Source organism: Semicossyphus pulcher, unplaced genomic scaffold (assembly GCF_022749685.1).
Source record: "Semicossyphus pulcher isolate SPU_LCO1_2020_fin unplaced genomic scaffold, fSemPul1.0.p SCAF_21, whole genome shotgun sequence".
Lineage (NCBI taxonomy): Eukaryota > Metazoa > Chordata > Actinopteri > Labriformes > Labridae > Semicossyphus > Semicossyphus pulcher.
The window spans coordinates 9,572,944-9,593,891 of record NW_027211695.1 but is presented as its reverse complement, the minus strand read 5'-3'; the positions used below and the strand labels follow the sequence as shown (position 1 = coordinate 9,593,891).

Genomic DNA, 20,948 nt, shown 5'->3' with positions numbered 1-20,948 from the left:
TTTAGCATTAGCCACTGTCAGAAATGTTTCGCAATTTCGCCCCGTGCCTTTGGAGGACGCTATCTGCTTCTCCAATGGGCCCTGAAAAAGTCTGCCAGACTACGTAAAACGCATCATCTGGAGAAGGCCAGGGAGCTTACAAAACTATACTTCGTTAGTTACTTTTACTGCCAATTGCTCCTTTAAGTTCTATGTCTTCAAAAAACCTTTTAGCTGCTATGTTGTGGGGTTTTTTTGCACACAATACACTTCCTATATTTGTGTGTGTAGCTGTGAGAGTACTAAATGTGGGTGGCTTGTCACTTTTAACAGACTATATTGTTATATTTCTGTCTTTCTCATCCAGACACATTTGCCAGCAAGGTCGCTGCCATCCAGGACCAGTACGCTGACGCCTCTATCGGAAACGTCACCGGCTCCAACGCTGTCAACGTCTTCCTCGGCATCGGTGTCGCGTGGACCATTGCCGCCGTCGCCTGGCGCTCCAAGGGCATGACATTCAAGGTGGACCCAGGAAACCTGGCCTTCTCCGTCACCCTCTTCACCATCCTGGCTGTAGTGTGTGTGCTCACACTGCTGTACCGGCGACGGGCGACGGTGGCCGGCGGCGAGCTGGGCGGCCCGCGGACTTGCAAGGTGCTAACGTCCATGATGTTCGTCTCGCTGTGGCTGATTTACATCCTGCTGGCTTCACTGGAGGCCTACTGCCATCTACCAGTGTTTTAAACAGAGAGAAGAGGGGAGGGAGAGAGACCCACTGCCAACATGAAGAGAATAGAGAGAGGGACGGAGACGAGGAGAGATGGGTAGAAGTCGATTCATATGAGCAGATTCCTATAGTTTATAGAGTCTGCATATCTCTGCAATTTCCTCTATTTTAAACATCAAGTTCTCTTTTTTAAATTTTTTTTCCTGGAAAACAGTCACATTCTGAAAATCTAAAAATCTCCAACTATGTCGAAAGTGATGAAGATTAAGAAAGAGTCTGTATTAAGAATTCATGAACATAAAGGATGGATGAACAAAAATTGCAACGCAGGTTATAATGAGTGCTTTTATGTAGTTCCAGTATACTGCCAAACCAGCACAGGAGAAGAAGACACAGCAAGGAGAGCTGTTAGCCAATCAGCTGGCATCTGAAAGGAAAAACAAAAGTGAAGAAGAAGAAGGAGGGTGAAAGGTAAAAGTGGAAAAGTTGAGAGGAGGCTGGAGGCAACAAAGTTAGAGAGAAGTCTGTATAAAGTTTTGGAGAAGACGACGAAGAAGAACAGATGTAAGGAAATATTCTGCGCCCCCTCCTCTCTCTCTCACTCTCTCTCTCTCTCTATCGATCGCTCACTGCGTCTTTGCTCTACGGGAACGGTGGATCTTTCCATTACACCTTCTGAACTCTATCTAATACTATCAAAGACTTACTTTAACTCATTTCCCCCAATTGTACACACACAAACACGCAAACTTTGGGGCCCTCAGGTGAATCTGCAGCGGAGGACCAGTCACTAACTTGCAATTGAACGGGCAAGATAAAAACTGACAACCTTTTTTTGTCCTTCTCTTCTTGAATACACTGTGCAAAATCGTCCATCCTACCTACAAGACGTCACACACATACACATATCCCCTTTCAAGCTTACACTCCTCAGACTGTACACACTCCTTCCTCCCTCCCTCTTGCCTTATTCTTATCTCCCCTGTAGGAACTGTCTCAAAGTTGTGATAATGAAACGTCGTAGTCACCACAAACCAACCCCTCTTTTTCATTGAGCCAACCCCAAGTTCCTCTTCTTTTATGCCAATCAATAGCCTCATGAAGGAGACGTACCTTTCCCCCTTTTTTTTCTAAACTTTTCAATGGCGTCACGTGTTGATGTTGTTACCGTGCAATTGTAAAAAAAGAAAAGAAAAAAAAGACATATAAATACAATATGGTGAGATGGAGATAAAGAAAGTTAAAGCAGGTTTTTTTTTAAGATTAGATGTAATTTACAAGATCGAGATGGATAAAATGTCAAAATGGGGACAGAGGAACAAAAGAAATGTTTGGAACCAACAAGGAAGCAGTCCACCAAGAAATAGTTGTCTTTCTTGTTATTAAGCAGCATTGTGCACTACACGTTGTGAGGTACACTGTTTACACTCTAAAGTTGCATTAAATGGCCGGGAAGCAAACACGGGAACAAGCAAAGCCAACAGACATCAACAAACGGTACAACGGAAGGAACAATCAGAATGAAGGATCTGACCTCGACTGGATAACGAAGATGATGGCAACGAGCGTGTCGTTGATGAAAAATCAAAACTATGACCATATCCAGTGTTTCTAATTGTACATGGTAATATAAGAAACTTTTATTGATGTGTGTGAGAAAACTTTAATATGTAATTTATGTGAAGCCCCCCTCTTTGTGAGGGTAACCCTGGAGGAGGTAAAGGATGCTCAGTGTGCCCTTTTTGCTCTGAAACACCGTGTTTAGGAAATCTAACGCAAGGGAAAAATGGCGGATGATGACCTCAAAACCACTGATGAGTCACAGACGGAAAGAAGAGTCAAATGCTCTGTGGGAAATGTACGGCAGCTCTGATATATCACAAGACTGTTCTGCAGCGGTTTGGGAAGTTCCTTTGTACGCAAAACGAAAATCACAAGTCTCTGTTATCCAAAGATTTAATACACTGTCACAGATCACAGTTAATTTTCAGTGTGCAGTTTTACAAGTCCCACAAGCTGCCAGTTCTAGTTCAAAAACTGGCTCATTTAAATTCATGATGTGTTCAGATAAATGTGCTTAAACGTTGGTATTATTCATGGGAATGGGCCTGTATCAAAAGCTGTGCTATATTTTTGTTTTTGTGGGGAGCTTCAGGCATGGCGTGAGTGAAAGTGAAAGTAAAACATCAGAATAGCTTAAAAGGAGAATTTTACGCCACACATCATCTGAAATAATTTCGTTATTGTTTGTCTGAGAACGTGTGGAATCCAGGTTTACATTATGTCTGTTAACACCCCTGCTATGCCCCGTGGCCGGTCTGAAGCTTGACAGAAGGAACGGCATATGGCTTGTCAGTGCAAATGATTGTTATGCGTATTTCCCTTGTTAACACCCACATAGAAGGAAAAACTCTGCAACCATTTTCCTCCTAACTGCCCGCAAACGCTTTTGGTGAACTTCAAAGAAAATCCAGAGAGAAAACAATAATTAAACTCTGTGTTTTACCACTGCTCACTAAGAGAAAAATGGGACTGAAAACAACAATTTACCTGCCCACCATTCCCCTTGTTAAATATGGACAAATTACCCGCTGCTTTCATGCCTTTGTGAATGCAAAGGCAGCGCAGTCGTGACCAGGCTAAACAAACGCAAGCCTTTGCAAAGGTGAGTGCTTGTACAAATGGTAGCAAAGTGGTTATTAGCAGCAGAGAAAATGCCTTTGTGTGTTTTTCCTTCTCTCAGTTGTGACTTAAAATACGACAAAAATGATTGCACTTTCTGACAGATAAAGTAAAGGAGTAGTAAAGGAAAGGAAAGAAGAAAGTGAATAGCTGAAATGCTTTTGTGTTTGTGTTACTGTAATCCAGCTGAGAAGCAGCTCAGTATCACCTGATTTCAGACGAGCAAAGCCAAGAATCAATGATACAAGGAGTTTGGTCCCGTGCCATGATGCTTTTGCTGTATTTCAAAGGAATATTTCTCGGCTGCACATATTTAATGTTGCTGTCAAGGAATTATACACAAGGCATGCCAAGGGTGTCCACTTTACAGAGGAGCTGCCCTGGAGTGTGAATAGGGATTTAGTGTCTAGGTCATAGAAAGTTAAGCATGTAATGTGACTGCAGGGCTGTAGCCATGAATTTAAAGAAGTCCCCCCAGCCTCCCCCTCCCCCAAACAAGCCTCCTTAGAAAAGTTTGTCAAACCCAAAGAAAACTGAGCTGTTGGATTTCACATTAAGCTGATTTAGTTGTAATTTTTTGATAGCTTGAAGTGTGCTACTGATACTCTAAATCGGCACAGCAGGTCTTGTATGGATATTTCCGTATCATCTCGTTTTAATGAAGCGTGTAAGCTAACACTTGCTAATTAGCACTCAAGATAAATTACAGTGGAGGCGGATCAGAATGTCATTGGAATTTAAGTTATTTTGTCCATAACCAAAGTACTCAAAATGTTACATTTCACATGTTAGATGGAAGGTTAAGGAATCAGCAGAGTGATTGCAATTTATCATAAGAGTAACATGAATGTATGAAACCAAATTTAATGCCAAGTCATTGGATATTTGTCCTGACATTACACTCAAAATCTCTCACTCTGTCAACCTCATGGTGGCATCACAGTATATTAAGTTGGACAATCACAAAAATCAGTAGGAGTCATGATCTTGGCAGTCCCTCCAAGACGTTGCAATGTTGCGTTGCCGCGGTTTCACGCAAATTCAACCAATCACTGCAACTTTTTCTCGACATTGTAATTTTGACAAATTGCTGCAACTTTTTCTCAACCTTGCAATTTTGATCTACTGCCACAATTTTTTCGCAAATTGGACCAATCATCCTATTTCCCCCGCATGCGTGAAGTCAATTACGTCACCAAGCTCACGTCTTTGATATTGAAAATATTCATCCCCTGAGGTCTTCAATGTTGTATAAACATCTTTTACAGTTTCTGTAATTTCTGGAAAGCTGCATGCTGGAGACGTACTTTTTTTTGGCTGTGAGGCAGACAGCTGCAGCGCTTTAAAGGGGCTCCAATGTGATTGTCTCACTTTCACAACCTTCCCTCCTACAGTTTCTGTATAGAGACTCTAACTGCTGTTATTTCTCCACTGAAAACTGTTAGCTGTCCACTTAGACGTAGATTCTCCTTTGCGCATATTGTAGTGCGAATGGCTATTGACTTCAGTGTCATTCAGTTTTTACACATTGTATTCGACATCCTGATGTGGAACTCAACCGGAAGTGATGTCAGAAGACAAAAAGCTCGCTCAGCCAAGAGATGGCTTTATTGGAGTGTTTGTCCCACTATATTCTCACAGTGAATGTGTCATGTGTTAAAGCGAAAAACAAGGCCTCAAAACTTCATAACTTGCAATGCAACTTTTTAAAAAAGCTGCAGCGAAATCAGGCCTTTAAGGCCCGCAAAATCCTGGAGGGACTGTCTAGTTAACATGAATGTTTCTTTAAAATGGTGTGGTTATGCTGTAGAAATATATTTGTCAAGACCAAAACATTGTTAACCCTAGAAGTACTTAGCTAGCGTGGCATAAAATAGAAACACCCATCATGGGTGCAATACTACGCCTCACAAATCTTTAAATTCTCAGCTGAATCTGTCTGATTATCCACATTCATTCTGTCACTTCCTCTGCTCATATAGTGCGTATTATATCTTTAACAAGGGACTGAACAGAACATTTAGGCTCATCAGCCAGTTGCCAGTGTTGACATAACTGGCGTGTTTGTATGCCTCCTGGCCCGCTGAGACGCCAGCATGCATGTCAGGGCAACCTGTTTTTCTCAATGACTTCAGTTCTGTAACAGTTGCCAGTTTCAGAATGAGTGGGCAGGATAATAGTGCTGCTGACGCCACAGGAACACAAGAATACCGGGACTGATTTAGAAATGTAGGCTTTTTAAAGGTTGATAAGCCTTGCTGGAGGACGGCTGAGTGAGTGTGTCTGTGCGTGTGTGTGTGTGTGTGCATGCTTTCTAAGTGAGTGGAGAAATGCAACCATATTTTTAGTCTCTTGCCTGTTGCTTAGCGACCATCCATCTGTAAGCCGTTGTCTTCTTGACTGTTGCTTGTGTGTGAGAGACGTTGCGTGCGTGTCGTTCTCTTGATGTTTGTCTGCTTGCCCTTCTTCGAGTCGTTAAAGATTAATTTTTTCTCTCTCTGCAGGTTAAATCCGACATATTTTTCTGACCTTATGATCCTTTTTCAACACTTATTTAATTTTGTAACTTTATTATCCGTGTGCCTCCCCTTGTTTGCATGTGTAGCCATTGTGTGTAGATCTGCATGCGTATTTGTGCCTTTGTGTGCGTGTGTTTGTTTGTGTGTCGGTTGGTGTTGTAATCTCCTTATAAGGGCTCACCCTGTGTGTCCCTGGCTGAGTCCCATACGCTGGATTAATGAATTAGAATGCCAACCTGACCCACAGTAAAAAAAATAATAAATGCCGGGAAATTGGTATCCCTCCCTTGTGTGTGCCTGTATGAGAGTGTGTTACAGCGAGAGTGATAGCCGGGTAGACTCTGATACTCTCCATTGCTCAATGTTGGTGTGTGTGCGTGTCATTTGAGTAAGTGAGTAATGGATTAAAGTTGTTGACTCATTTTCTGATTAGCTGACGGCTAGACGCAAACACAGTCAGCTTTAATGTATACACATGTACTGTACATGCTGAAACAGGAGATCGATATGAGAATCAATCAGGTATTTGCACACAAGCACACACACACACTAAGACACAGGCTGTACTTGTATTTTTGATGCTCTGCAGAATATTAGAGCTAGAAAATAACTACAACAAGGGCCTGCGATGAAAACTGGAATGCAACTATTACTCTGTAACTGGAGAACATGGTTGCAGGTTGATTTGTGTTAGTGTAGTAAACTTGGAGGCCAGCAGCAATGTTAATGCAAGTAGCTGCTGCCATATTTATTTGATCCTTTTTACAACATACGTGTGTTTTACTTTATGTCCTCTACTTTTGACTAATTGACATTTAAAGTAAAATGCAAACCTGATATACAAAAGTTGCCCAGTGTAAACAGGATGTCAGAACCCCTCTGCAAATATGGATTTTTGACAAATACAAAGGTCATGAGTTCAAGTGGGCGGCACAGTGGTGCAGTGGCTAGCGCTGTTGCTTCACAGCTGAAAGGTTCCTGGTTCGAATCCCTGTTGGGGTGGGGGCTTCTCTGGGAGGAGTTCACTCTGGGTACTCCCACAGTCCAAAAGACATGCTCCTTAGGCTAATTGGCTGTAGCTGTGAATGTGAGTGTGAACAGTTGTCTGTATGTGTCAGCACTGTGATTGACAGGAGATCAGTCGAGGTTGTACCGCCCCTCTCGCCCAATGACAGCTGGGATCGGCTCCCAAAAAAAAAAAGCATGTCCCCTTATAGTAATAATTATTTTTTTAGTTAAATGCAACATTTTTCACACATTAAAGTTTCCCGTCCTCAGCTCTATACTTCTTTAGGCCTCCGAGTCATCAAATTGACAAGGCAACTTCACAATGATGATGTTACTTCCTCACTGTTTTCTTTGTTTTAATAGGAGATACATTTACAGGATTTGGTTTCTGAATTTAAAAATGTATACTGCAAAAAGTAAATTCACATTATATAAAACATGTTATTTGTAATTCTGTCACATTTGCAGATTTTAAAACACCTGACCTGTGGGTTTGCTTGTGTGTGATACAGTGAGTTCCAAACCACCAGACTTATAAGCCACTATATAGTTATCCCTGATTCTTTGTTTCTATCTCCTCTACTATTGGCCACTCTATTGCTCCCTACCTTATAAATATTTAAATATTTGATCCATTTCTACTCTTCATTTTATTAATATATCATTGAGCCCTATTTAAAAGGTCACAAAGTGCTTTTGATATACATATCTAGTGGTTTAATTTTTCCATTTATTTTGTTATTATTATGTTATTGTATATTTTTGTTGCATTTGTTTCTATTGTTTTGTGTTTTGGTGATTTGTTTTGTAAAAAAGAAATCCTCAGAGAGAAGAAGCAAATTTGCATAGTTACAAATTATCCTTATCCTTTTTATTGTGCGTGTGTGTGCGTGTGTGTGTGTGTGTGTGTGTGTGTGTGTGTGTGTGTGGGAGAGAGAGAGAGAGAGAGAGAGATAGTTTATCTGCGTGTGCGGATGCAAGCATTTCTTCATATCATTCCGTCCATGAGTGTGTCGATGCATGAATTTAACTCATTCTGAATACAGTGTTGATGTTGGAAATGTCGTAGTAAAGAGTAAAGTATTTTTAAACGCTGAAAAATGACATGACATGAAAAACGATATAGATGTTTACAAAGACCAAACTTTTCTTTTGTCTCTTCTTTTTCTCAAAGATGAAATAAAACTTGACTGGCAAATGCTCAAAGAGTGTGTATTTCTTTTCCCCTGATGTAGAGGAAGTCTTTACTCAATTAAGGCTGAGGATATTTATCAAAATTAAGATGCTAATTTGGCTAAATGCTTTGCAATTAGCTAATGATCCACAGTAATCATATTTAGTTTAAACCCATTAAAGCTGGTTGGTAAATTAGCTACAGCTCTGCTTTTTATTTTTAGTGGTATTTTTTGTGCACAGTTTCAGGTGCAGATAAGAAAGTGACATGTATAACTAACCGTGTGTCTCCCCTGTCAGATCAGATTTCTGTATCCTTAAAAAGTCTGTCTAAAAACAACACAAATAAGCCTTTACGTTGCTAGAAATCTTGTCCTCCTTTCTATTCAAGAAAAGATTCTTTTACAATATAACTGATAGGAGAAAAATTCCACAGTCTATACTCTTAATCGTAAATGGACTGTATTTATGTAGTGCCTTTATTGAAAGCAGTATCCGCTCACACAAGATGAGTACACGGTGCTAGCCTGACCATCAGGAACATGCAACTCATACATGCAACATTTTCTGAAGTTCAGCTAAAGCTAGAATGTGGCGTTGTTAGCATGAATCAGCTAAATTAAACAGTATGTCATCTGAGGTTTCTGTCTTTTTAGTAGTTGTCCCCTTATTTGCGTGTATCCTTATATACAAGGTAAAAAAACAAAAGCACATTTAAAACATTTTCATTTGATTTGTCAAACCTGTCATCAGAAGCCTCATAATAGCTGAACTTAGATTGCACCTTAGAGCATAAGCTTTAGGCTAGATGCTAATGACAGCTTGCTAACATGCTGATGTTTAGCAGGTTCACCCCAAATTGGTATTTTTAACTTCACCCTCCAGCAGATAAGTGATATTGCATGATGTGAAAATGTGTTGGCATTATGCCAGATTTATCCTATCAAATTAGGGTGTAATGAAAATGACCACTTGACAAAATAACAGAGGTCACACCACAGAGCACAATAAACGACAATGTCAACACAGGGACGATCACGTACTGTTTGATGGCAAGCTTCATTTAATCTGTTATAATGCTCTGAGTCATTTCCACTTCAAATACACAACAAGAATGCATGTAGCTACCTGCGTCAGAATTTGTGCTTGTGTGCCTGCCACAGTCAAATCATAAAAAATCATGAATAGTCTTAAAGGGGTAAGCTAATGTTATTAAAAAACAAGGACTGAATTGTTATTCACTTTCCAATCTACGGGTGTAACAGGGTGTAGCGGCGTGCTGTTAAAACACTTGAATTAACAAGATAATGAACAGAGAACAAGAAAGTTCAGAAAACTTGACACAGCATGTTTGAATCAACATCACTTAATATTCTCAGTGTTTCTCTGAAGGAGCTTACTGAAAACAATAATAATAAAGAATAATTCGGTCTGATTTGTTCTTCACAATTTTGCCATTGCATTGTTTTTACTGCACAGCAAACATCTTCTAAATCCAGGAACAAATCATTAATGTGATCTTTGTTTGGTGTTGCCTGACCTGAAAGTTAATTCAATCCCTTTGTTTTGATACAAAAACATACAGGGTTGAGGGTAAGAGTCGGGAGATGAAGGGATAAGGGGATGGGGGTAAGGGTCAAGGGAAGAAGGGACGAAGGGTTGAGGATAAGGGACCAGGGATGAAGGGTTGAGGGTAAGGGTTGAGGGATGAAGGGTTAAAGGTATGGGTCGAGGGATGAAGGGATTAAGGGTTGAAGGTAAGGCTCAAGGGATAAGGGTATGGGTTGAGATATGAAGGGTTGAGGGTAAGGGTCGAGGGATGAAGGGAAAAGGGTTTGAGGTTAAGAATCCAAGTAAGAAGGGATGAAGGGTTGACGGTGAGAGTCCAGGTAAGAAGGGATGAAGGGATTAAGGGTTGAAGGTAAGGGTCAAGGGATGAAGGGTATGGGTCAAGGGATGAAGGGTTGAGGGTAAGGGGAGAGGGATGAAGCAATGAAGTGTTGAGGGTAAGGTACGAGGGATGAAGGGTTACAGGTAAGGGTCAAGAGATGAAGGGTTGAGGGTAAGGGGAGAGGGAGAGGGATCAAAGAATGAAGGGTTGAGGGTCAAAAGATGAAAGGTTGAGGGTAAGGGTCAAGTGATGAAGAAATGACAGGTTGAGGGTAAGGAGTGAGGGATGAAGTGATTAAGGGTGGGGGTAAGGGTCGAGGGATTAGGGTTTAAGGGTAAAGATGGTGAGATGAAGGGTTGAGGGTAAGGGATAAGGGCATGTAGGGAGGGGGGAAAGGTCAAGGGATAAGGGAATGAAGGGAGGAGGGGAAGGGTCAGGGGATGAAGGGTTGAGGGTATGGGTTGAGAGATGAAGGGTTGAGGGAAAGGGATGAAGAGATGAGGGTAGGGTCAGTGGATGGGGGGATGAGGGGATTAAGGTAGAAGGAAAAAATGGCGGTTGAGGTCGGATGGTAGGAGGAGAAAGATGATGGACCAGTGTCGCTTTTGCTGAAGGACATAAGGAAACAGAGTCAAGTCAGGGAGCTGTGTCTTTGTTGCTCTCAGTATTGAGCCACAGCTGTTCCTATATTCAGGCAAAAAGAGAACGGATGAAATAAGGGGGGGGGGGGGGGGGGGTGCTTACATACATGTTTTGAGGAGTGGTATTTGTTCGTGGGGATCAAACAAAATGATGTTATTGTTTGCATTATTGAAAATGTAGGATAAAAACATCGTTGGGACTTGGGGCTCTTACTGAAACCTAAAGGTACGCATATTTTGGCTATACTGCTCAATCCTGACATTTTCTATACACAATTGCAGTTGGTGAGTAACTTTGATGACTTCAGAATGACGAAGCAACATTTATAATACAACAATTTTAATACAGCCTCATGGTGTGTCAAGCACCAAATCATATTTGATAAACAAACATGAACATTTTAATACATTTCAAACCCATCTCCAAAATAATTTGAATTAAATGGTCTGTAAAAGTAATTTCCACTCTGTTAAATGGACACATTTAAATGGGTTTGAGTTTACTGTTCGTGAAAGGATTCTACTATGACTGTGACACATCATTTCTCTGTTCATTTTAAAAAAGACGACAACCATGTAAAAGCTGTGTCACATCACACTGCTCCTGCTTGAGTCAGGCCTTTAATTAAAACTGAAGGTATTAGTTTTTCCCGTCAAAATGAGAATGACTAAGGTTTGCTGTCACAAGTCATTGAAATACAGTCTCTTTCACCTCGCTCTGACCCAACCATAGTAGCACTATAGTGTGTATTTCCGAGTCCTCTTCCAAGCATTTGCCATTTCAGCTGAGGCCTGTTTGAACTGAGGAATAGACAAACCAAAGGGTATATATAATTATGTACACATATGTTTCACTGGGACAAATTTGACAGCTGTCTAAACAGAAGATTAGTCCGGATTTTCTGGCATTTTCTCTCTGGCAAAACAGCGATTAAAAAATCAAATTACTATCCCAACAGTCCTGAAACCTTTTGGCCAGTCTTAACCAAGCCACACTGAGGCCATTAAATAGCTGTGGGGTGAGAGGGGTTGTGACATGACCTGACCAATCAAACGACCCCATTGCCGCATTGGTGGCTTATGTCAGTTTTTGAGCCAGACTCTACAGTAAACTGTTTAACATACAGATACACCTCATAGAAGTGCATGAAAGCCCAATCAAGCTATAATGGTAGCCGTACATTCACACTGATTATCTTAAATCTTAAGAGTGGATCACATGACTCTTGTAAGAGTGGAAGGGGTCACTAGGGAGACCCTCAGAGAAATACCTGTTGCAGTTCCCCTCAGTTGCGTAGAGCCACTTTTAGTTCGTTGTTATGGTTGTCAACTTTAGTGTTGACACCCTTACAGCTCCCATCCAACTTGTTTCCAGCTGCAGCAAAAAAGCTCTAATTAACAAAAGTTAGCCGCAAGCTCCTAGCTTGGTGGAACATATACCTGATATACACCAATCAGCCATAATATTATGAGCACCAGCCTAATATTGCGCAGTACCCCCTTTTCCCACCAAAACAGCCCTGACCCATCGAGGCACGGACTCCACTACACCTCTGAGGGTGTGCTGAGGTATCTGGCACCAAGACTTTAGCAGCAGATCCTTTAAGTCCTGTAAGTTGCGAGGTGGGGCCTCCATGGATCGGACTTGTTTGTCCAGCACATCCCACAGATGATCGATTGGATTGAGATCTGGGGAATTTGGAGGCCAAGTTACCACCTTGAACTCATGTTCCTCAAACTATTCCTGAACCATTTCTGTAGTGTGGCAGGGCGCATTGTCCTGCTGAAAGAGGCCACTGCCATTAGGGAAGACCGTTTCCATGAAGGGGTGTACTTGGTCTGAAACAATGTTTAGGTAGGTGGTATGTTTCAAAGTAATATCTACATGAATGCCAGCACCTAACCCAAGGATTCCTTCGCCTGCTTGCCTTGCTGGTGCCATGTCTTCCCCAGGTAAGCAACACACACGCACTCGGGTATCCACATGATGTCAAAGAAAAAGAGATTCATCAGACCAGGCCACCGTCTTCCATTGTACCTTGGTCCAGTACTGATGCACACGTGCCCACGTAATAATTGAACTGACTGAAAAAGTTCACCACTAGCTCCTAGCTTGGTGGAACATCTACCTGATATGTGTACAGAATTGGACACCAAAAATTGAGCATACATTCTGCTAGTCATTTTGGCTCTTTTTCTGCTGGATGTTTTAATTTAGCCAAATCACATTTCTATGGAGATAATATGTCACTGTTTTGGTGACGGCTTTTTACACACCCAATCAATCCAAAATACTGGTTTGAAAACACAAATACTGACATTAAGGCCTTAAACCAAACTACTTTACAACTTCAGGCCTGTAGCACTTCCCCTGTGCTGACTGGATCCAACTTTATGAATTGCTTGCTGAGTGGGATGAGGTCAAACTGCAAACTTCTCCCGTTTGTGCATTTCTTTTTACATTAATCACAGTTAATTATCTCAGCATTCACCTGCTATTTTGGCTGTTATCTAACCTGGCAACGTGAGAAAGAACACCATCATATTTACAGCACTGACTAGGGGGGAGTGGTTGTTTAAACCTCATGCATACACAGATTCACTCTGTTGGCCAATAAACAGCTGTACTTTGTTCCCTGAACCTTATGCACTTAGGAACCGTGGACAATGTGGGAGAGTGCGCATTTTACTTGCTTTGTCCAGGTTTGCGTGTCTATTCATAATATCACTTTTAAAGACTGGCCTAATTGGGAAAAAGAAATCCAAACTTTGACTTAAAGGTTTGAAACAGTTAATGTTTTTTCCCCTTCTTGTTCTTCTTTGTCAGTTTCTGAACAACAGCGAAGTGGCAGCTGTTATTCCCACAGCAACTTCCCAGTAACCACGACGGTAAGACACGTCTCCATTCTCCGCTGGAGGAGAACGAGACGAAGAGACGAAGAGTAAACACAGCGGTCCTGAGGGAGAGATGGAGGAGAGAAGGAGGAACAACAAGAAGGTAGATGCGGACAGAAAGAAAAAAAAGATGGTGAGCCACACAGGGTGCGAGGAGGAAGACAGAAGAGCAGGAGTGTGAATTTGAACAGAATATGAGACAAACAGACACGGACAGAGAGCAATAAACAATTTGAAGCGTGAGAAAGGAGTGATGGAGTTGGTGCTGACACCGACTTATCCTGTGGGATGAGGAAGAAGACAGGAAGTGACACGCTACATTGATCGCCTCGCCTCTCTTGGGCCCAAATGTTTGTCTCCACGCTTAAACTGATTTTGACACTTTTTAGTTGGTTAATCGGCTCTGCAGTTTTTTCACAAACAACTTCTCATTAGCATTCATCAAACAAAATGCTGTTTGTTACTAAAAGAGGAAAGCACAAAGTTCGGAGATGAAAAGAACATCACATTGGAAGAGAAAAAGTTAATCGATAAATATAAAATTGAAATAGATTGTTTTTGTATTACAAAAAGCATACGCTCTTTTGAAGCACACACGTTTTTGTGATGATAAATAAAGAACAATGTCAAATGTCGAAATACTTTTTGAAAGCATCAAAATACTGAAAATGATGTTACTATATACTGATAGCAAAAAAAAGAAATATTACCTCAAAAATACGACAAATAAGGGAAAGCAAAATTCGATATTAACTCTCCTCTTACCTCTGCTTTGGTCTCCACCACCACCTCTTAAGCTGCAAATGCTCCACTTCGTTTACGAGCTAGTCGCTTACTTTGTCAAAGTGGAGCCTGTTCGCTAAAAAACAGACGCCTGTTATAGTTTGAAATGATGCTGATGAGAGCGGTAACATTGAATCAAAACAGTAAGGGCCTGTTTCCACTAACAGCACTTACTGCGCTGGCAGCGCCTACAACCTCAATTTCAGAGTGCTTACTGTTGCTGTGACTGTTAAATCTGTTTTAAATTGCTCTGTGTGCTTAATATTTGTTTTATTCAAGGACATTTTATGACGGAAAGGAATTGTGTCATGGCATTAGCAGCAGCTCTAGACCTGGAAATTGTACCGTCAAAAAAACAAAATAAGAATTAGCTTCTCCGACACCATTGTTGTTGACAAAGTTGATATCTGAAGTCCCACCCCTTCTTGATGTTGATTGGTTGGTGAGGGAGAAGTGACCTTGACGAGCACAGCAGTGTTCTGAAAGTTGAACTATTTTCAACTAAGAGCTCTGTGTTTGTGTGTTTGGTCTCTAAGTAGAAATAGATTCCATGTGTAGCTGAAGGTTTTTTCATATTGGGTTTTGATTTTTAAAGCTACTAGAAACACAAATCCACAACAGCCTCCTAACTATGTTATTAAGGGTCTATTTACGGCTGTGTTTAATATTTGATTCTGATGGCTTCCGAGGGCTGTTATCCCACAGCTAGCTTAGCTCATTTTAAGAAGGCTACAGAGTTAACTGTTGTGAAAAACGGAAATATAATAAATAAATATTAATTCATAAAATAATTTCCAAATAAATATTTTGTGTCAGAGTGTTGATTTCGTAAGTAAATAGCTGTGTAATAAGCGGGATAATGTACAGTGAGCAGGTTGTAATAGGGGAGGAACCCCTTCAGGGTTAGGGTTAGAGTTACCACCCTGTCGGCATTTCATTCCACCATAACAACCGGCTCTCTACACATGATCCTTTACATAGTAACCATTTAAATTTCGTTAAATTTACTTAGTTACTGTGAACTTTCCTGATATTGGGTTTTTATATGAAGTTGTGAAGTTCATAGAAAATAATCCAGTGAACCAGTAATTGTGACATCTGTGGGCAAAGTATTGACCACAGAGGGTGTTTATTGATGGCAAGTGGTGTCAAGTGGTAGCTGCATGTCACAGATCTTGATTCACTGCTCACGTGCCTTCTCTCTGTAATTATTCACTTGTGAGGGAAATTCTCCTCCTGAAGATAATTTGTGAAGAACAAGTAAACTCAATGTTATGAATCACGTCTCTTTACTTACATTTTACATGCAGCATGGAGAGAAGTACAGCAGTTCTCTGCCTTTCAGTCAGAGTGTTCAAGCTTATATACGGTGTCAAAAACCCTCACCTCATGACTCCTAAAACACATCCCCCAATGGTACTCCTAATGGGAAAAACAAGTGATTAGCCCTTGTCAATCACATAGTGTCGTAAAATAAATTGCCCCCCCATATACTTCTAAATTTAAATTAGTTAACCTTTAATGATCCCCGGAAAATTCCCACATTCCCTCCTTTTGACAGAAAGTGTAAACATATCATATTGGTAATTGTATTAAAAATTTTACATCACACATTCAATTTGAGTTAAACCGTATGACTTTTCGAAAAGTAAAAAACACAATACACCACAAGAAACTACAATTACACTACAAACACCAAAGAAAAGAGTACACCAACAATAACACCATTCGACTAAACAGTTCTTTTGACACAATTTATACACGTCTTCTTCTGGGGTCTCCGGACCCTGTGGTGGTGACATGCCAATGCCACTCAGTTAATGCTGTTTCTGTCAAGTCAAATCCAAGTCAGTTTTTCCCCATGAGTCATCCAGTCGAGGCAGATGGCTGTTCAACATGAGTCTGGTTCTGCTCGAGGTTTCTGCCTGTTAAAAGGAAGTTTTTCCTTGCCAATGTGCCGAATTGCTAAGTGCTACTCATGGTGGATTGATGTTGGGCCTCTCTTTAAATAACTTAACAAAGAGTCGGTCTAGACCTGCTCTTTCTGTAAAGTGTCTCGAGATAACCCTGGTTATGATTTGGCGCTATACAAATAAAATTTGATTGATTGATTGATTGATTGATCATGTAATACATGGGTTGGGAGATCTCCACAAAATCAAAAATCCATGGACGGCAGCAGCCTGCTAAGCCTTAAAAGGATGTAATTTGGTTTGTCGTGCACAGTTTGAGTGTCTGTGTGTGTGTGTGTGTGTGTGTGTGTGTGTGTGTGTGTGTGTGTGTGTGTGTGTGTGTGTGTGTGTTCTGCTCAATGCTCTGACCTGCCTCCACTGTCTCCTATGGCTGTGTCAACGGCAATCCTGGGAGTGAACAGCAAGTCTCTGAGGTGATGCATGTGGCCAGGAGTCCCTCTGATCTTGTTCTCCACATTTGTCCTTTTCCGGTGTAGCACAATCACGTGACATGTGGCCAAAACCTTCACATCTGTAACACCTCAGCTTGCAGCCATACTTTCCTTGAAGTCTTTGATGCGGACCCCATCTCCTTCTGTCTCTCAGCATGCAAGACGTGTGTCCTAACAGTTGCTGCCATGGATTGTCCACCAACACTTCTGGATCCCAGTGGCTGTGTGCTTCTCCTCCCGTTGGCCAGTTATTTATTTGGCTGCGGTACTTTAGTGAGGGCCTTTGACCGTTTTTTTCGGCGGCACAGACTTGAGTTTCATAAGGGTTTTTACGTGTTTATGTACATGTATATAATATTAAATGCACGATTTTCCAGCTCAGTTAGTTCAGTTGGTTTAGCTAAGCATAGTTCGCTTCCAAAACTGTCATAAAGTGGATCAAATATTTAATATTTATTCAATATTTATTGCCCTCATTAAAAAGCAGGAAAAAGAAAAAAGCAGCAAGAAACTCAGAGGTTCAGTGAGGGGAGTGAAGAGGATGTCCACAGCTGCTCAGAGAATTGTGAGAGGATAAAAGAAAGAGCAATGTCAGCGTGGATCTACTGAGAGGACAGGGAGAAATATAGACTGGAGTGAGAGGATGAGGGGGATAAAACGACAGAGAGAGGGAGGGATAAAAAGAAACAGATGCAATCAAAGAGAGCAGACAGTAGTGGCTGCGACAGCGAGAGGATAGAGCAGACTTTTTGAAAAACAGGAGGGATAAAGGAGCTGGGGAAGAAATGAGATTGACAGGAAGCAAGAGAGATGAGAGAGGAAAAAATAAGTGGGACTGACGGATGACAGTGAAATGATGTGTTTTTCATGGTGGGATTAAAGCCTGTCATGGGCAGGCGGAGGGTGAGTGTTTGGATAAGGGGCTAAAGAAGAAGAATTTTGTTATCTGCAAAAAAAAAGAAAGAGAACTGCTGAAATCCTAAGAGACAAAGATGATTCCAAAGAGAATTTTGTGATATAGAATGGAAATACGGAAACAGGTTTCACAGGCAGCGCGGCAAATTGTTTATCAGGTTACGGTCAATTTGAAATGACGCAGGTGATAATCAGAACACGTTACTGAGGCTGGATAAAATGTGCATAATCTCCCAAACCAATTGCCTCCTCTCAGGCTCCATTGTGGTGCTGATTACTGAGGATTTGCGACAGGAAATCAGTGATCTGTGAAGGATTATATTCTCACACCAACCTGTCTGACCCGGATGAGCTGCATCAAGGGACGAGGGAGAAAAATGAAAACCATATGACGCGTACAATACAGCTGAAATGTTTAGTAGTCCCCCTGAACTGAGTGTTCTTTTTCTTAAACAAGACCGACTCCTTAGGCCTTGTCACTTCAAATTATTGTATTTTTGATATTGTTATTAATCCCCCGTCTGAAAATGGTGTTTTCTGCAGAGGTCAGAGGTCAGACACAGCTGCAGAAACTATTGTGCGGATATTCTTGCAGCTAATAGCATGAATACAATCCATCCATCAAATGACGTCATAAAGATGCTTGAAACTGTTTATAAATTCTGCACGACACGAGAGTTTTAAATGCATTTATTATTACTTCTTCAAGCTGTCTCTTCCTATTTAAGTGAACCAGGTAAAAAAATCCAGCAGCTTGATCCAAACTGAAGTATGTACTGTTAAAAAAATACATTATTTACGTGTTATTTTCTGGACTCAAGCTTACATGATTTAAGAACCTCCTCACACACACAGCTTTCTTGCTCCTTTAGGGCTGCACGATTAAGGCCAAAATGATAATCACGATTATTTTGATCACTATTAAGATCACGATTATTTATTCATTTTAGGAACAATTTTTTTATTGTTCTTTCACATTTAAATAAACAAAGCAACACTTTGAGTTTCTTTTTTTGCGGCATTCCGGCTCATTTACAAACTTTGCATCAAAGACTCAACTGGGTTCTTTACTAGACTTTGTTGTATCTTCTATAAGCAAAATGCAGTGCAATTTGCATAGGTAATTTCAGCCGGTCTTTGCTGTTATGTCTGACTTGATGCTGGACAAGGACAGAGTAGCTACGTTATTCCTCTTGGCCTTCATACACTCATCATGCTGCACTTTGAGGTGTTTTTTCAGGTGGTTGAACAAGTTAGTTGTGTTGCAGGCACAGGTTTCATGCACTCTTTGACTTTTCACTTGCCCTAAACCCAAAATACCTCCAAACAACCGATGATGAGCCGTTTCGGGGGACCAGTGTTTTGGTTTAACGAGCGACTTGCTCTCAACAAGCAGCCTTCAAAACGTGACCATGCGTTAGCAGCCTACATGACACATTTGCACAAACACTTCAAAGACGTAACAGACATATTTGAGATCATAATGAAAAAAAACAAAGAGGCATTCACGAGGACAGTTACGTATTCTTCCATTTTCAGCAGCTGCTGAAAGGCGCCAGTTAACATGGTCATTCGTTGAATCGAAACACCAGTCTTTGTTTTTGTTTTCTCTTCCACTCTAAACTGGCGCTGCAAGGTAGGCGCTCATGAAATGACATGACATGCCAGCTCCCCCTAAAGTGAAACCAAGGCCTGTCCATCACCCCCTGGAGGAGTGGCTGTAAGATTTGACACATAGCAGAGTTTTCCATGGCCAGAGCACACATTTTAAACGTCAATCAATAATTTAATCGTGAGAAGCCAAAATTGTGATCGATATTAATATTTGATTAATTGTGCAGCCCTATCCAGGCTGCTGCAGAAGGCAGGATGCTGAAACCATTTCAGGCTCTTTTTTCTTCAAATACCATCTCCGAATTAAATCAAGAGGTCAAAGAGGGCGAAGCTCTGCTTCAAAACTAAGTGTGCCACATTCAATGAACTCAAAACACATTACAGAGCAAAAAGTGCTAAATAATAGACACTTTTTTTTAAAATTACAAATGGGGAGGAGGTTAGTGCAAGGATAGCCTAAAATGATGGGGGAGAACAACACTTTTTTCATGACAAAAAAAGGAACAAAACAACCGAGGTTCAGCTTGTTTTCAGTTTATTACTGAATGTTCCGTCATATACTTTATATTAATCATAAAGGAACAATACAATATTCCATCTGGATCATTGTATAGTATTCCTTTTATATCTGACAGTCATATACACTAGATATACAGTGTCCAAACTTACTACATTTCTCATCTAATGTATTTGCATGCTTTCTTTACTATCACTACTTAAGTGTACAAACAAGGCTGCTGCTTTAAATGATTAAATGAGTCCAAAAATAAAAGATGGTCTCATTATTGGGTGGTACTGAAGGAAGGGAAATGGGACACTGTGGTGGAGAGAGGGATAAGAAGAAGAGGGAGAGAAGACATGACAGCCAGAGGCCTCAGGGTGGGCCTGAGGGAGACCAGTCAGACCAAATGTCTAATAAGAGTAAAGTCATGGAGTGTTTCTGTGTGTGATGCTGAGGCTAGCATAGTGTCTAATAGTGCGCTGCGATGTTGGTAACAGAGTATGATAATGTGTGTGTCTGTGTAAATGAGTGTTATACATAAAACATAAAAAGGACAGAAATAACAGAGGTTAAAGCTCACGGCTGACAAGAAGCAGCCCTCAGGCTCCATTCTGCTGGGAAGGAAACTAGCTAGCGGCGTTAGCATACTGATTGTGCTCCTCCTTTCTTTCTCTGAGTGCCAAAAATAAGCATGTAATAGATAATAGAAGGGAATAAAAGCCAGCCTTTTTAGTGTCATGTTTCACAATAAAAGTCACTAAGATCCTGATCCAAAACTATCTTGCCTTACATTTGTGTTTTTTGGGGACTTTGCTGACTTCTTGGAGGTTCTCCCCATTTTGCTCTGACCAGAATCAACACGCTAATGACTTAGATTGTTAAATGTCAAGTCTTGCTAGGTTATTACAGATATATACTATTACCCAATGACAGACAAACCTTTAGGTAATACAATAGAATTTTTTTTTTACATTTCTCAAAAAGAATAATTTTTTGCAACTTTAGGGTTCATAATATTGACATGATTCATATGGCAAACACATTAGCAAATGAGCCAATAGTTGCTTGCTGGCACATCCAGCAGACGCTCAGCAACATTGGCATTCCTTTAGAGCCCTTCTTTGTTTGCCAACTGACGTATGTTCAAATCTTCACTCTCTTTTCTTATTTTTTTATTTCTGAATCCAGAGAAAGATATCTTTCTTATTAACT

At 40.8% G+C, this 20,948-nt stretch overlaps 1 protein-coding gene across 1 annotated transcript in view; it reads left to right on the top strand.

Annotated features, from left to right (window-relative positions):
• Window positions 1-8,111, top strand: part of slc8a4b (solute carrier family 8 member 4b) — a 62,490-nt gene extending 54,379 nt beyond the window's left edge. Inside the window, exon 14 of the mRNA XM_069671803.1 lies at window positions 347-8,111. Within this exon, the coding sequence (XP_069527904.1) occupies window positions 347-726 (380 nt within the window). The 3' untranslated portion in view covers window positions 727-8,111. The remainder of the gene's footprint in view (window positions 1-346) is intronic.
• Window positions 8,112-20,948: the final 12,837 nt, after the last annotated feature.